The sequence below is a fragment of the Aquarana catesbeiana genome, linkage group LG12 (genome assembly GCF_042186555.1).
Source record: "Aquarana catesbeiana isolate 2022-GZ linkage group LG12, ASM4218655v1, whole genome shotgun sequence".
NCBI classification, from domain to species: Eukaryota; Metazoa; Chordata; class Amphibia; order Anura; family Ranidae; genus Aquarana; species Aquarana catesbeiana.
Window position 1 is genome coordinate 207267660 of NC_133335.1, and position 17205 is coordinate 207284864.

The window sequence follows — 17205 nt, forward strand, 5'->3', positions numbered from 1 at the left end:
TTGGCTTAATTACACAGTGGTACCTCTTCATATTTTCCCCAAATTTCCTTTGCCTAGCACATGGGTTAGCTAAAAAGACAGGCAATTATTTTGCCATCATTAGCAAAAGAAAAATGAAACCGCATTCAACCATTCAAAAAAATACTGAGTGGTATAGAAACAATTATTTATCACGCATACGGTATTTTTTGCCTTTGGGTCCTTTCACACTGGGCAGACTCTGGCTGCAATCAGCTTGCTCAGCAGGGGATCGGTCTACTGAGGTCTGCAGAGCAGGCGGGTGACAGGTCAGTGTCCGCCCCGCTCATGCATAACGGACACAGCCTGCCCTTCTCTATGGGCAGTCGAATGTAAATGAACCACATGTCTATTTACACCAGACTGGCATCTGATCCAATCCACTGGACGGAAGGGGAATGGATCTCCATCTGTCTATTTTTAGCGATTGGATGTAGATGGATGTAAAACAGACATGTCCGTTTGCACCTGCTGCTCCATAGGCATTGAATATATACTGAAGATAACATTAGAAAGCTGGCATGAGTACTGTATGCCACATTAACTCAGCAAAAAGACCTGTTTCAGGTCTGTATGTATCACTCAAGCCAGTTTCTATTTCAGGGTCATTGAAATTGGTGCAGGGTCTACACCTATTTAATAAAGGGAATGCCGCAGATTTCAATATAGAAAACTACCACAAATTCCTGCCATGTCAGACCTGGAGTGCGGGATGTGAACTGTCTGCAGACAGCTCACATCTTTCTTTACGCTTGTACAAGCTGAGCCTACAGACTTAATAGCCCTCCTCTTCCCACACTCAACTGAATGGGGGGAGGGATGGGCAGAGCAATCTGGAGCATCGAGCTCCAACTAAGCTGCTCTCTGTGCTGTGTTCGGCAAAGGAAAGAAAACCACAAAAATAAAAATCATACAAAAAAAGATACTAAGAACTTCATGATTATTCAAGTAAACGTATGTGACATGTTCACCCCTCTCTGAGCCCACATAGTCTCCTTGTTTGTCTTTCTGCTCATATCCAGTGGAAGGATTATTAAACACTAAGCATTCAACCATGCATTGTATTGCAGAATAAACACAGTTGCGTTCAGCAGCTTGCAGCAACATCCAATCACATGGCTCTATGTGAATTACTGGTTGCTGTTATTTACTGAAAGTCTAAGCTCTATACACCTTTTTATATGAAGTCTTCTATTTTCTTTTAGATGTAATTATTAAATATAAAACTATTTGTATTACTAAAAAAAAAATAATTATTTATTTTGTAACCGCACAGTAAAGAGCTATTTACCGTGGACGTGAGACTGCTGGAAGCTTTTCCCGGGAGCAAAATGGAAGTTTCCAGCCACCTAGAGAAGGAAAAGGTAAACATTTTATTTGTTTTTACAATCAGTGCATTATTAGTTATTCACAGATTTCATTCTCATTACTAGACATACAAACACCGGGGTCCTCCAGTTCTTAAAGGCCTCCACTCATGCGCATTATGAAGCAAGCTTGTGGCCACCTAAAGGCAAGCGAGCCCAATGTATGTCCTCCAGAGAAGCATCAGATCACTCAAAGTGTCAATTGATACTTTTTGGAGCACTGAATGAATGGCAATAACACCTAAGCCAATTTCAGTGCCAGGGAAGCAACAGCCAGCATAGGCACTACAGCCTCTATTAGAGAGTCAACCATAATCTGGAAAAGTTATTCTCAACAAGGATTCCATGAAACCCTGGGATTCCTCCAGGAGGTTGCAAGGAGTTCCTTAAGCTGTGGTTGACCGACCTCCCATCTGATGGTGCCTACAAAATTTCAGGTCCAGCGCTACTTGGCAGCACAAGTGGCATGACACCAATACTCTTTTTAGCTGTCTGTAAAGGTGGCATTCTGACCACCACTGTAAGGGTGGCTTTTTTTCCCCCCGATGAATTTGTTTTTACTTGTTTCCCTGAACCCTGAAAATTATTTTAAGGGTTCCCCTGTAGTAAACATTTTGAGAAAGACTGATTTAGTCAATTGACCATGACAAAGCCACACATATTCTGTATATTAGTGTGTCTGAGTTTAGCTATGGATACATGTAAGGAAGGGTTGGAAACCCTTTCAGTTTTGTGTCTCGCCTCACTTTGGAGGGTTCACGACCCGTCTTCTGGCAAAACATTAAGGGAAACCTCTCCAACAGAACAGAAAGAGGAAAAGAAACACATAAAATACATACATAAACATGCTCAGTAAATAAAAACATTACCTTATTGACTTCCAGGAATCCATACAACTCACAGCCCTCATTTTTCTGCTCCTGCATCTTCTGACTGAAGCCCTCCCTTTTACACTGCTCTATGGAATCTGGTGTTTTGAACGCCCACCCCTTCCGGCGATAGGCCTCCCGCACATCATCACATGTATTACAACACCTGCAGAAGTCCAGAGGACATTAAAGTGATACTATGGTCAAAATAAACTAAAAAAAAAAATGTAATATCTGATGCGATCTTTTACTAGCATTAAAACACAAGTAGGTCCCCCCCCCCCCCTCCCAATACCAAATGTATTACAAGATAATCCCACCAGTTGATAAATTGTTTCGATCAATTCCCACTTTCTGTGTACTTTAAGAAAGGTGCTCGGTCTACAGAGAATTTGTACAGCAGTGTTGTCACCCTGTGTACACAAAAGACAGATATGCAGTTTTAAATGGACTTTATAACAGAGATAAACCCATCAATTTAACAGTTTCCCAAAACAGTTACATTTAAGGCGTGCGGTGAATGATAACTGGTATCATTATATATGCAGAAGCGAAGATGGCCGATTCCCTGATTATAAAGGAAAGGAGGGTTGAGTTCCACTTTAAAAAAAATTTCACTAAATCCATATAAAAAAAAAAAAAAAAAAAACAATTAATAAATGGTGTATTACATGCTGCTCATACTCAGTCACTATGAGATTTGTATTCTGTATTCAACAAAAAACCTGGTTGGTCCTGCTGTTTCTCTATCTCCACCTTCTGTTCGTGTCCCCAATTCAGTTATTTTAGAGCTGTGGTGGCAACTCTGCACATGCTCAGTTTCAGTGAGCTTCTATGCTAAGCATTTCCTCTCTATGATATCTGAGCAGCCCACGTGACTAGAGAGTCACACATGCCTGTATACACAGTGGTAAATGTCAGCCCACTCCCCCCTCCTCCATGCCCACTAACCAGCTAAACACAAAATATATATTTGTTTGACAATTGAAAACAGTTTATTGATAAAATAAAAACGAATAACAATAGTCCCACTAATTATTTGTTTAATTCCAAAGGCTTTTGAAAACACTAGTTAGGCAGTTACAGCAACCTTTAGGAAAACCATATGAATTAACCACAACTGTTTGTGAGCGGCACCAGCTATGTTATATTGGGTGTTCCAACCCTGTAACTGTCACTTTTGCTGGAAAGCATTGTCTGCATGTACATGTGGAGAAAAAAAAAATAAATAAAAGTATTTAAAGTCGCTCTCCCATTGGCTCCCACTGCTGTCAATCACAACCAGTGAGAAAAGGGCGGGGGTCGGGGCTGAGTCGCGCGCTGTGTGTTTTATAGACACACAAATCAGGGTTCAAAAGCAAGCATGCACGAGTGCCCCCATCGCAAGTGGCTTGCTATGGCAGCAGTCAGCAGGGGATAGGGGCATGTTTGTTATTTTTTTTTTTTAAACGGAGCCTTGAATATCACTTTAACACGGATGAAAACCACTGCAAAAAACAAAAAACTTGCCCCTGTAAGATAATTGCATAATGTGCTAGTATACATTGCCTACTAGCACATTATAAAATACTTACCTTAGAACGAAGCCCTCTATCGGCGCCCTGTCACCGCTGACATCTTCCCCCGGTCTTTCTTCAAAGTTCGTGGGCTCCGGCTGTGTGAGTGACTGGAGCCTTAATGATATCACTCCCGACACCGAGAGCCCTCGGTTCCTGCACAATGCTTTGAAGGTCCGGCACAGTATGCCAGACCTTCAGAGCGCATGCGGCGGTAATGTCACAGGTTGCAGCCAGTGTAAATGGTGCACGTTTAGAAGATATTCATTTTACCTACAGGTAAGCCTCATTATAGGCTTATCTGTAGGTAAAAATCACAACCCACCACTTTAAGCTTTGAAAAAAAACAAACAGCAACCAAAGAACCTTGTTCATCACTGAAGTAATTACCTGATATCATCAGTCTCTGCACCATAGCAGCTTTCACAACGATTAGGATCTAAAGTTTTTGGATCAAACACTACATGCTCCTCTGATTTTCCTAGATCTGCAAAATATAAAGCAAAATAAAACTGCTAAATTTGACAGAAAACTCGATCTCCAATTTTATACAATTGCAAGTAACCACCATAGACTAGCGAAGGAGAGTCCAAGGACAATCAGATTCTGTTTAGCTGCTGTTAATATTATGGCTTACAAAGTGATTTACACAATTGCGCACTACCAGCCTTGTGGTCACAGTTTGGGAAAGGCCCTTTTGTGTTCTAGCAAGACTGTCCCTATGTATAAAGCCATTTCCATAAAGGCATGGATTGAGTACGGTTCAGAAGAACTTGAGTGCCCAGCACAGAGCCTTGACTTCAACCCTAGTGAACCTCTGAAAATTGGATAAGTCCCTCAAATAAATAACACTTCACTCAAAAAAAAAAAAAGGGGGGGGACGCTTGCTGGCGTCCCTTTTTGGCCTTCTGGAGACACAAGTCCACATTGGTAAGCAACCAGTCAATCATTCTAGTGTATCATTAGGTTTATTACACCTATTAATCATTATTCACAGTATGTTTTTGTATCTGATTGATATGATGTGTTGTTTCAGCATAAGTGATGCTCTTTCCTACTGAAGGAATCACCCCCATGGTTTCCATCATCCTAGGGTGTTACATCATCTGTAACTTGTGTATTCTAATATAATATTTTGTCAACTTGTGTGATTTTTTTAGTTTTTGTATCAATTAACATTATTTTTTATGTAATTTCAAACGTGTTATCAATGGGTACTGAGTTAGTCCATTTATCCTGCCTTGGGGTCATTTCCCCTTGTTTTTTCACTTTGTGAACCTCTGATACATTGGAATGCCGACTACAAGCCAGGTCTTCTTGTCCAACATTAGTACCTGACCTTACAAATGCTCTTTTTCTGTGGGAATTCAGCCAACACTACAAAATCTTGTAGAAAGTCTTACAAAAAAAAAAGTTAACGCCACAGAGAAGGGGTGGGGGCAACTACATAATAATGTCCCTAACTTTGAAACTAGTTGTCATATAGGTGTGATGGACAGGTTTGGCAATATAGCTGCGCAAACTGTTGGTGCTAAATAATAATAATAATAATAATAATAATAATAATAATAATGATGATGATGATGATGTGTATAGATAATCATGCTCAAAATACTCCACTGTTTCTAATTCGATGTCTAGAACAAGCAAAAATTCCTATTTTGTAGGCCAGTGAATCAGGCTAACACTCCTGTTCATACTTAAAGTGGGGGTTCACCCACACCGCCAAAAAAAAAAAAAAAAAAAATATATTAAAAGCCAGCAGCTACAAATACTGCAGCTGCTGACTTTTAATACATGGCCACTTACCTGTCCCAGGGTCCAGCGATGTTGGCAGGGGACGCCGAGAACCCGCTCGGTTCTCGGCAGCTGCCACCGCCATCCTAGGTGAGGGAATCAGGAAGTGAAGCGTTGTGGCTTCACTTCCCGGTTCCCTACTGCGCATGCGCGAGTCGCGCTGCGCATCCCAAGTGGTCCCCGCTCTCTCCTGGGAGCTGTGTGTTCCCAGCAGACAGCGCGGTCGGGACGGGAAGAGGCATAGACTCCCATGGGAGTCTATGCCGGAAGTGGGTACAAATACCTGTCTTAGACAGGTATCTGCACCCCCTCCCCCCTGAAAGGTGCCAAATGTGACACCGGAGGGGGGGAGGGTTCCGAAAAGCGGAAGTTCCATTTTTGTGTGGAACTCCGCTTTAAGAAAAATGTTAAAAAGGACACCTGTTAATATGGTTTCTCTAAAGCAGGGGTCTCAAACTGGCAGCCCTCCAGCTGTTGCAAAACTACATGCTGAGACCTCTGCTCTAAAGAATTGGGTTATATTTGTTTATACAGGCATAGCATCTGCTCTACCTGCTGTTTTACTTCTCATGCATAAATGCTTCACAAACTCTAGAGGACAGTAAGAAGGCAGCTTTCAACATACTTAGATCGATGCAGGAGATAGAAAGTAGAAAACATTCATTCTCAAGTGGAGGTCTTATACACCGATCAGCCATAACTTTATGCCCACCCACCTAATATTGAGCAGGTCCCCCTTTTGCTGTCAAAGGCAGAGGCGTGGATGACTAGACCTCTGAAGGTATTATGTGGTATCAGGCACCAAGCCATCAGTAGCAGATCATTTAAGTCCTGAAAGTTTCAAGGTGCAGCCTCCATTGATCTGACTTGTTTTTCCAGCACATCCTACAGATGCTCGATTGGATTGAGATCTGGAGAAATCTGAAGAATTTGGAGGCCAAGTAAAAACCTCAAACTCATTTTCCTCAAAACATTTTTGCAGTGTAGCAGGGTGCATTATCTTGCTGAAAGAGGCCACTGCCATTAGGGAATACCGTTTAGATGAAGCGGTATACTTGGTCAGCAACAATGTTTAGGTAGGTGGTAAGTGTCAAGTAACATTCACATGAACGGCTGGACCCAAGGTTTTCCTTCTTCCCATACTGCATCCTGTTGCCAGCTCTTCCCAGAGTAAGTGATGCACACATGCACCCGGCCATCCACATTATGTGAAAGAAAATGCGACTTATCAGACTAGGCCACCTTCTTCCATTGCTCCATGGTCCAGTTCTGATGCTCACATGTCAATTGTAGGTGCTTTTGGTTGTAGACACAGGTCAGTATAGGCACCTTGACTGGTCTGTGGCTATGGAGCCCCATACACAAAGTGCCATTCCCATTTTTTTCTGCTCTCAATACAACTTCAGGGACAACATGTGTTCTTGCTGCCTAATATATCCCTCCACTTTTCAGATGTCATTATAAAATAGATAATCAGCGGTATTCACTTTACCCATCAGTGGTCATAATGTTATAGCTGACTAGTGTTTACCACATGTTGAAGATTACGTGCCCATGGAGGAATTAAAAAAAATGTAGCTTCTGGGTTTATTGTGAACCTGTAACAAATGCTACACATACAAACAGTAAAGACTGCTAAAAGCCAGGGATCAAAGGGCAAAGCATCACCTTATCTGTCAGTATGGATTCATGGGAGAGAGTCTATTCCCTAACACCTAGAGACTTGTGCCACAATGATATATTGAGGATGAGTTACCAAAAGAAAGAGAATGTTCAATTTGGAAAGTTAAAGAGAAGTTTGGCAAAGTGAGCCGGAAGTGGGATTGGGTGCGTGTCAAAACCACATACCCACTCCCCCCCAAATAGTGCCAGATGTGGCAGCAGAGGGACAGGCAGACAAGCAGAGCTTTAAGCGACGTTCATGTCAATTACTAAATCATGTGCAAAGCAAATTCCTGTTTATTTCATCTGCACATGATTGTGTATTCAATATAAACAGCCACATAGCCACTGTGTAAAGGTTCACATCTCCTTTAGGAAATCAACCCTAATTTCAGCCCTGAGAAATAATGTACTGCCAGAAGGAGACAAATACTTTTCAGACCTCCCAGATTATTTGGGACCCCTGTAGAGAATGCTCCAGGGACTAGCTAAAAATAACTGAGGATTTTGAGGAAAAATTGATAGATTGGACATTTATTTCACAGAACTGGTTCTCTTGGAATGGCTTTGATTTAAATTGAAAAGTAAAAATTTGCTTTCAATTAAATGTGCCCGCAGGTGGTTTATGTCATAATGTGCTAGTATGCACCACATTATGGTAGAATTACCTGTGAAACAAACCCCTCCAGAGTGGGTGCTGTAAATGTGGTCAGAGCTGGGCATGCGCAGCTCAGATTACATTACAGTTGAAAGGTATTTATGACAAGAGATCACTAGGATCTCCTCTGCTATAAAAATTTTTCAAACTTTGACTTTAATAACACTTTAAAGAATGAAGCCTAGAATTTCCTGTAAACACATACCATGCCTTTCTGCTTCTGACGATACTACTTGCCCATCTTTTCCCAGTCGCCGTTTGAACAGATTGTGCTCGACATCTAGTTGCTGCTCACCAGCTACATCCATGGCATCTATGCTCAAATCTACAAGGCAAATAATAATTTTGTAAAACAAAAAGCACAGAACAATGTTACACAGAAAAGACCAAGCAGACTAGAATGCATAATATATATATATATTATATATATTTTTTTTTTTTTTTGGTTAATCTATTGTCTGTTTCCCCAAATGCAGCCACCAAATTTAAGAACTGTTTACACGCAACTTATCACATTTTTATTCTTATGTTAAGATACAAAGTGCTATTACACCAAATTGCTGGGATGGTCCTCAACAAAGTAAGTAAAAATAGAAAAAAGTGCCACTAAATCCCCTCAACCTGAGGAGAGCCTAGCACCACACCACGGTTCCCACACAGTGCTCCCACCATGGTGAAGGAAACACAAAAACTGAGGTAGTCTTTCCTCTAAAACAGAGGCCATGGAGAAAGTATTCCGCTTTTAAAGCTGGGTTCTCTCCAGATGCTGTCCTGAAATTTTCCTGTCCTGAAATACAATTTTCTTATTCAATTTCCTTTAGATTTACCTGCAACAATGTAGTGCAAGGGCCTTCCTGATTGCATACAAATTGAAAGTGTTTAGGTTTGACCTCATAATATACGGTTTTGGTAAATATAAATTGGTTGAACTAGATGGACTTGTGTCTTTTTTTGGCCAAACTATGTAAAAAGGAAAATTGTAGAAGAAAAAAAAAAAAATTGTTTAATATATGGCCAGCCTTACTGGCCATATCACCAGGTGAAAAAAAGAAAAAACTAATGCAGACACCACATGTAAGAATTGGTAACCTGCAATTTATTACATTTTGGTTTTTGGGTTTAATACCATTTTATCCCCTGTTATGATTCGTCATGCACTGAATTTCAGTACCAATCTGATGCCGCGTACACACGAGCGGACTTGCCAACGGGCTAAACTCCGTTGGCATTTCCAATGGAAAGATTTAGAACATGTTCTATATCTATCTGAGTCCGTCTGAAATGCCGACAGAAAAGTCCGATGGGGCATACACATGGTCGGAATGTCCGACCAAAAGCTCCTATCGGAATTCTTCTTTCGGGAAGTCCGGCCGTGTGTACGCGGCATTAGATTTTCATTTTGTCAGGAACTCTGATGGGGAGATTTTGCTTCAGGACTCCAAATAAAGGGCTGGCAAGTCATTTAGTCGGTCAGTACCCACCAAGAACAATATATAGATCAACACAAATCTTTTTATGTCAGAAAAAAAATTCACAACTGAAAAAAGCTTACTCACAAGCACAAGGCATATGTGGAAATACAATATCAATATTGATTTTTAACTTGTCTCCTCTAGTTTTATCGACAAATAGTTCAGGATACACCTAAGAAATAAAAAAAAAAAAAAAAAACACAGGAAGATTTAGTAAAGTCACAAATGCATTTCTGCTGTCAAACTTCAGCCAAACAATTTCATACACTATGAAGACACATTTCATTGCCTGTTAAAGGAAGCAGCAAAATATGGGATCTAGGAGCAAGACAAACAGGGAGGGACTCAGAAAAATAAAAACTGCTGTTAAAAGGAGAAGTCCAGCCTGGGCTCGTTTGGCTGGACTTCTCCTACAGGTCACAGGAGTGCAATTCGTTTTGCACTCCTGTGACCCATTTTCAGCAGAGAGCTGTCTGAAGTCCGCTCTCTGCTGACGTCACACAGATCAGTCCAGGCACCGCGTCATCCCAACTCTGGGAGTCTGTATCTGCCTGGTCTGATGGCCGCCTCAGCCTCTCAGCCAGCCACTAAGAGATGGCCGCTCCCCGCCCCTCAGCACTCCAGTGAGCGTGGAGGTGCAGAGCTGAGAGCTGCTGATTGACAGGCAGCAACTCTCCTCACGGGGAGCTGAGAGAACCGAGCCATCAGCGGTGTTCGGTGGCTCGTTTCTCAGTGTAAAGACACCAGGGGACAGATACTGCTGCATCCACCCAAGTATGATTATGGGAAAAAAAAAATTCCCATACTTCTCTTTTCATGCTAGTGACAGATTGCATCATGTAATTTTTTATTCTGCTCATTTTTGTTTCACTTTAAAATTTTAGGGACTTTAGTTAGCACTGTTTAAATCCTCCGGTTTTTTTTGTGGTGTGGGCCTCATTGAGGCAGGTGTCTAGAATTCTCCCAAAGAGGACAATTGTTTCAGTGACAACTGTCAAAGGTGGGCTTATCCAACCTTTTCAGAGATGTCCTCACACTTGACACCTGGAAGCCGGGCCGCCCAAAGATGCCAGCAGAGTTCCGGAGATGGTGCAACGCTGGGTTCAAGGCGAGTATAATTCTGCTTTAAAAAATACTAATACAGTGCATCCGGAAACAATTCACAGTGCTTTACTTTTTCCACATTTTATGTTACAGCCTTATTCCAAAATGATTAAATTGATTATTGTCCTCATAATTCTACAAACAATACCCCATAATGACAACATGAAAGAAGTTTGTTTAAAATCTTTGCAAAAAAAAAAAATCCCATAAGTATTCGCAGCCTTTGCTCAATACCTTATTGAAGCACCTTTGGCACCAATTACAGCCTCAATCCTTTTTGAGTATGATGCTACAAGCTTGGCACACCTATTTCTGGGCAGTTTCTCCCATTCTTCTTTGCAGGACCTCTCAAGCTCCATCAGGTTGGATGGGGAGTGTCGGTGCACAGCCATTTTCAGATCTCTCCAGAGATGTTCAATTGGGTTCAAGTCTGGGCTTTGGCTGGGCCAATAAAAGGACATTCACAGAGTTGTCCCATAGACACTCCTTTGTAATCTTGGCTGCATGCTTAGGGTCCTGTTGGAAGATGAACCTTCGCCCCAGTCTGAGGTCCAGAGTGCTCTGGAGCAGGTTTTCATCAAGGATGTCTCTGTACATTGCTACATTCATTTTTCCCCTCTATCCTGACTAGTCTCCCAGTTCCTGCCACTAAAAAACATCCCTACAGCATGATGCTGCCACCACCATGCTTCACTGTAGGGATAGTATTGGCCAGGTGATGAGCGGTGCCTGGTCCCCTCCAGACACGACGCTTGTCATTCAGGCCAAAGAGTTCAATCTGTGTTTCATCAGAGAATTTTGATTCTCATGGTCCGAGAGTCCTTCAGGTGCCTTTTGGCAAATTCCAGGTGGGCTGTCATGTGCCTTTAACCGCTTCCCGCCTGTATATATTTTGTGCACCTTTACACTTTGGTGCTTTTAATTGTTTTGTTAATTATTTTATTTTGTGTTTGTTTTTTCTGCCTTTCCTGGTACTTATGTACCACTTTTGTACTTTGTATTTTCAGGTCCTCAGCCACACACAGAGTCCCCCCCCCCCCATGACAAAAAAATGGCCAGAGTTGAGTTTTTAATCCCCCCAGCAGCAAGTAAAATAAAAAAAGGAGTACTGAAAGTAACACTCACCTCTTCAGCATTGTTTCCCCAAACTATTCAATACTAAAAGTCTTTGGGGTACAATGACAGCCACTGTCACTCTACCAGACAGACATACTGTGAGTTTAGGGCATCTTAAACCCATCCCCTGTGATGAGTCACCATGGTGTCCTATACTCACAGGGAATTATGCAATGACAGATTATGGTGCCGTTCTCTGCTTTATTGAGGATCACCCAGTGCCAAAAAGGCATATAGGGAAAGCAACCTGCATGGCACATGACCAACCTGAAAAATGTTGCAAAAGTATTAAAGTCTAACTCCAGGAATTACTGTAGATAAAATCTACCCTTGCAGTGGGGTGCCCCCTCTCCCCCACCTGCAAAGGTTAAATACTTGTCACGTCTACAGGGTGCAGTAATGGGCATTATTGCTTATCCCTAATTCCAGCACTCCCATCTTTTCCCCAGAGCTTAACATCTTCATGTACAATGCCAAAGATTTTATGGCTATACCTCTCCTATGGATCACATGAGTGCAGTTAATTCTGCACTCCTGTAACCTGTTTTCAGCCAAGAGTGGGCTAAAGCCCACTGTCAGCTGACGTCACATAGCCATTCCAAGTTCTAAAAAGATCCCGACCATATGGTCAGATCTGTCCAGAAACTTGGACCGGCAGCTGGCTCAGCCTCTCAGCGATCCCTTTGCACAGCGCGATGCTCCAGTGAGCACTGGAGGGGCAGGGCAGAGAGTGGTGACAGACAGTCACCAGCTCTCTGCAGACTGAGGAAAAGAGCTGAGCAATCAGTGGTGTTTGATTGCTCAGTTCTCAATATAAAGGGGGATATACAATATAAGAAAAATCAGGCGAAAGTTTGTCCGATTTTTTCTTGATGTTCAACAGCAAATCGGAACCGATTCACAGTTTTATTGGGAACTACAAAGCACCCCCCTTTCCCATGTTACAGGGGTAAGGAGGGATGTTTTGTAGTCCTAACACAGGGTGACGACGATGCTCCTCCATAGACACAGCATAGTAAGTGATCCTTGTCAACTCAGGACAGGAAGCGTTTTACTAGCAGGACCACCAGTTAATAACAGAAAAAAAAAAAAGCTCTGAAAAAAGAAAATACAGCCACAATATCTAAAAGGTCAAGTAAGGTGCAATAGATTACATTTTGTTCCTGAGTTTATATGCCCTTTAAATCAAGAGGTTATCCCTTACTGCTTTTGAACAACAACATTTATCCTGCTGCCTACAATGGAAAGCACACAGAATATGCTCCTCTCAGGTTACTTTATGAAAGGTCACGTTATTTAAAATGGAACTTTAATCAGAAAATTAAGTCCTGTTAGTTTTGCAGGTATACCTATGGAAAACATTAACCCCTTGGCGTCGGCCGCTCACAAATATGCGGCCTCTCTGCGCCTGGTCTTTGGCACCGCGAGGCCGCATATTTGCGTGAATTGCTGTCAATACAGCTGTGCCGAGAGTGTGCGTGTGCTGCGTGCTCCAGGCAGTTACCGGCACCTAACTGAACGCTTCCGATTGCTACTTGCAATCAAGAGTTTTTGGATCACGTGACCACCAATCACGGTGGTCATGCGATCCTAAGCCCCGCCACCTAAACCTCTTAAAGGGCCGGCGGGAGGCGCCAGCGTAAAGAGGTTAAAAATAAGTGTCTATACGGTTTAAAATCCAGTAATACACTGTTTCACACTGCTCTGCACATGCTCAGTTGCTCTCCCATTTTAGGCATTTTTGGGCACTTCAGAGTTTGTAGAGGCCGATCTGCTGACAACCTTAAAAGCAGAATTAAACCCTCCTATCTTCTACAGCCAAGGAAACAGCTTCTGTTTGATCTGCAACTGCCATGGTGCTGCACCTCAGTTATGACTCCAGACATTTGATGGTTTGGTTTGCGGACACAAGGAAATGTGACAGTTACATTTGTGGAATGCCGGGATTGCTAACTGTTTTTTGAAACTGTTGTTGTAAACACTTTACAACCACTTTTCACTACAGGTAGAGCCTATACTAAGGCTTACCTGTAGCAACCATGGATATCTCCTAAAACGGCACAGTTCAGGAGATATCCCCTGTATCAGCATGTGCCAAAGTCATCGGCACACTGAAGCAACGGCTAGTCCGCACGGGAGCGACATCATCGTGGCTCCGGCCAATCACAGCACCGGAGTCTGCGATACCCGGTAATAACTCCGGGAGACATGTCGCAGGGCCCACTGCAGGTGCTTTGATCCAAGGCGCTCATAATGCCTTTGTCTTGCAGGTTGTTGTTGTTTTTTTTTTTGGTTTACAACCACTTTAAAATCGATGGGTTTAGCTCAGCTTTATGGATTTACTGCTGCTCAGGGGCTCTAGGCTTCAGCAAAATGGTTGCCTCCGGCAAGAAATAACAGGAGCAATACTGGAGGCAATTTACAGCACACACTAATTTTGGTAGCACAATTATTAATGTGGAATGTATGTTCCTTGCTAAAGAACATTATTTTTTTTATCAAGCTATGGGTAAAGTTCCACTTTAAGTCAACAGAAATATAAATCAAATTAAACAGCAAAAATCAAAAATGAAAGGAGGACTTACCTCTTTAGTGAGAAAATACTGGAGCTCGGAGAAAAACAAAATCAGCATTATAAGACCACTAATCACGGTAACTGGAAAGAAAAATGAAAATTTGGATAAGAATGACAAATTAGTGCACATGTATGGTACAATACCAACATTCAGACTCAAGGCTTATGGAAACGTATGACTTGGGCAACGCACTTGAACTTGTAAATAAAAAACTAAGACTGAAACTCTTTGGTATTCAATCCAATTGGCATCATTACCAAAACAGCACAAAATTATATCTACTGCCCAAACTGATCCTGTTTGCGTCCCCATGGGTGAGTTTTCTCTTCACTTCTGCCTTAAGAAATCTTTTGGCTTTCCCTCTTAGTTCTGACTATACACACACACACACAAAGTCAAAAATATCACATGCTGCTCCTGGAAAAATCAGTCTCCACACTCCACAAATCACATCTCAAGTGCTGACTCGGCTCGTTCCTATCAATTAATTGTACCAGCAACAGGAATGCCTCACACCGAGATGCAAAATTATACCTGCCAGGTTCTCTTCTGACATGTTGCACCCTAGGTACAGTACATTCTCTTTGAAAAGGCGCTGTGCCTAGCATGAAACATGTCAGAATAGAATCCGTACCAATTATTTTAATAAAGGAAGAATTTTATTTTGCATGTTGGTGTGCGGCATTCCTTTTGCTTATAAACCCAAACTTCAAGTAAATGGCAAGATTTCTAAACCTTGTGCTTCACCAATGCTCTTTAGACTTAAAATATGCTGGGTTACAAATAGGTGGGTGTAATACGGTGTATGCCACCTCCTGGATTGTGGTGCTTTCTTTATTATTTGCACTACAATTGAAGGCCAATAGTACAGCTTTTGCTATACAACCAGCACTACAACAGGAGACCTACAGGTCTTCTACACACAAGCTGTCCTCGTCTCTCTGCAACACCTCTCAAAAAAGTTAAGACAGGGTGACAAAAAATAAATAAAGACAAAAGCACAGCCCCAATTCCAAAAAAGTTGTGGGCAGAGCCATTTTTACCCCTGTGTAGTATCCCCTTTTCTGTAAATGTCTGGAGACTGGTTGCTGGAGTTTCAGCAGAGGAGGAGAGGAAGGTTGTTCTATTCTCGCCTGAGCATATGCTGCTCTAAAACCTGGATATATCTTTCAGCATTGATGGTGCCATTCTGCCCATTTCTTATGCACTAACGCGCCCCCATACCATCAATGATCAAAGTGTTTGAACAGACTCCTGATAACAAGCTGGAAGGTCCCTCTCCTCTTTAGTCTGGAGAATGTGGCACCCATGGTTGCCAAAAAGAATGTAAAATTTTGATAAATCTGACCACAGGACAGTTTTCCACTTCACAACAGACTATTTTAAAATGAGCTTTGGCCCAGAAAAGACGGCGGAGTTTCTGGATCATGTTCAAATATGGCTCCTCCTTTGCATGATAGAGCTTTGCCTTGCATTTTTGGAGACCTGTGTTCACAGACAGTGACTTTTGGAAGTATTCCTGAACCCATGCAGAATTTTCCATCACACAATCATGCTTGTTTTTAATGCAGTGCCCTCTGAGGGGCTGAAGATGATGAATATCCAATATTGCATTTCGGCCTTGTCCCTTTCTGAATCTTTTGATACTATGTTCTGCAGATGATGAGAATATATTATATATACACACACACACACACACACTCTTTGTAATTTAACATTGAACATTATTCTGAAATTGTTCAACAATTTTTTAGATGCAGCTTTTCACAGATTGGTGAACCTCTGCCCATCTTTACGTCTGAGGTACTCTTACTCTCTAAGATGCTCCTTTTATACCCAGTCATCTTACTGACCTGTTGCCAATTAACTTACTTAGTTACAAAATGTTCTTCCAACTCAACCTTGTTAGTACCACTTACGTTTCAAAAATGTTGTTACCCTGTCTCAACTTCTTTGAGACATGTTGCTGTCATCACTCTCAAAATTACCTTTTCTTCTTACCTTACCTTTTACCTGCTCACAAAGTGAATTTGTATCAAATTTGTACCCAGAGTTTAACTTTAAATACTTGTGGGTCACTGCAGTGGAACAAGCAGACAGCAGATGAAGTCAGAGGCACCAACCTGTATGCCTTTTCCAGATGCAGGATTAATGGAGAAGCGAAGCAACCAAGTAGTGAAACAAGGACGAGAATGACAGTCAGAGCTTGCACCTTTAAAGGATAAGTTCACCTTTAGTAAGATGAATAATGTTACATCCGTATATAGGGTGCAGCATGGAACATGCTACTATGCAGCACCTCCGTTCACTCGCTCTGCAACAGCGGGTGGGTTCTTCACCCCGCAGCCACTGTGACATCTTAAAAACAGTGTGGCTGTGTGGGGCTCTGCCCAAACAGCCGCATCATTCATTCATAGTATCTGTGAATGAATAAATTACAAGTTCTGTCTTCCACCATAGCAGATGGCTTGTAGTTTTCAATGAGTTATCAGGGCACTTATCAGTGCCCTCACAGTTCACGGACACTCCCTGCAGCTGAGCAATTGTCTCGCTGTACAGATGTACCTGCAGAGAGCTGTCAGCAGTGTGTTCAGGAAACCGATCCACTAAACGTCGGTGCAATTCTTTCTGGGTTCCAAGGAAAAAAAAAAAAATGTGAGACTTTTCCTTTAAACCTAGTTCTTTTTCTGCCCAACATGTCTGACTCTTGTGGCTTATGGACAATAAAAGGTTAACTTCTACCTACACAGTCACATCATTGTTTAAAGATTTATGGTTCACCAACTTCTGTTTGTATAACAATGCCTTGTCATCTCACCTCTGTATGTCCTAAAGCAGCTCTGGAAAAAATAATCCTCACTTGAGGAGCTCTTTGTGAGCTGGGACAGTGTGTAAGAGCAGATATAGCTATTGATATGACTGTTATGAAAGAGCTGTAAACAATTAAAGCGGGGTTCCACCCAAATTTTGAACAATATCTGTATGTATTCTCTTCCTTGCCTAGATGCTG

At 42.0% G+C, this 17205-nt stretch overlaps 1 protein-coding gene across 1 annotated transcript in view; it reads right to left on the reverse strand.

Annotated features, from left to right (window-relative positions):
- The window catches only part of ERGIC3 (ERGIC and golgi 3), a 42460-nt gene that overhangs the window by 19625 nt on the left and 5630 nt on the right, over positions 1 to 17205 (reverse strand). The window contains exons 2-7 of the mRNA XM_073606559.1: positions 14205 to 14275; positions 9484 to 9571; positions 8133 to 8252; positions 4201 to 4297; positions 2255 to 2420; positions 1310 to 1367 (exon numbers count right to left, since the gene is read on the reverse strand). Coding sequence (XP_073462660.1) covers positions 1310 to 1367; positions 2255 to 2420; positions 4201 to 4297; positions 8133 to 8252; positions 9484 to 9571; positions 14205 to 14275 — 600 coding nt within the window. The remainder of the gene's footprint in view (positions 1 to 1309; positions 1368 to 2254; positions 2421 to 4200; positions 4298 to 8132; positions 8253 to 9483; positions 9572 to 14204; positions 14276 to 17205) is intronic.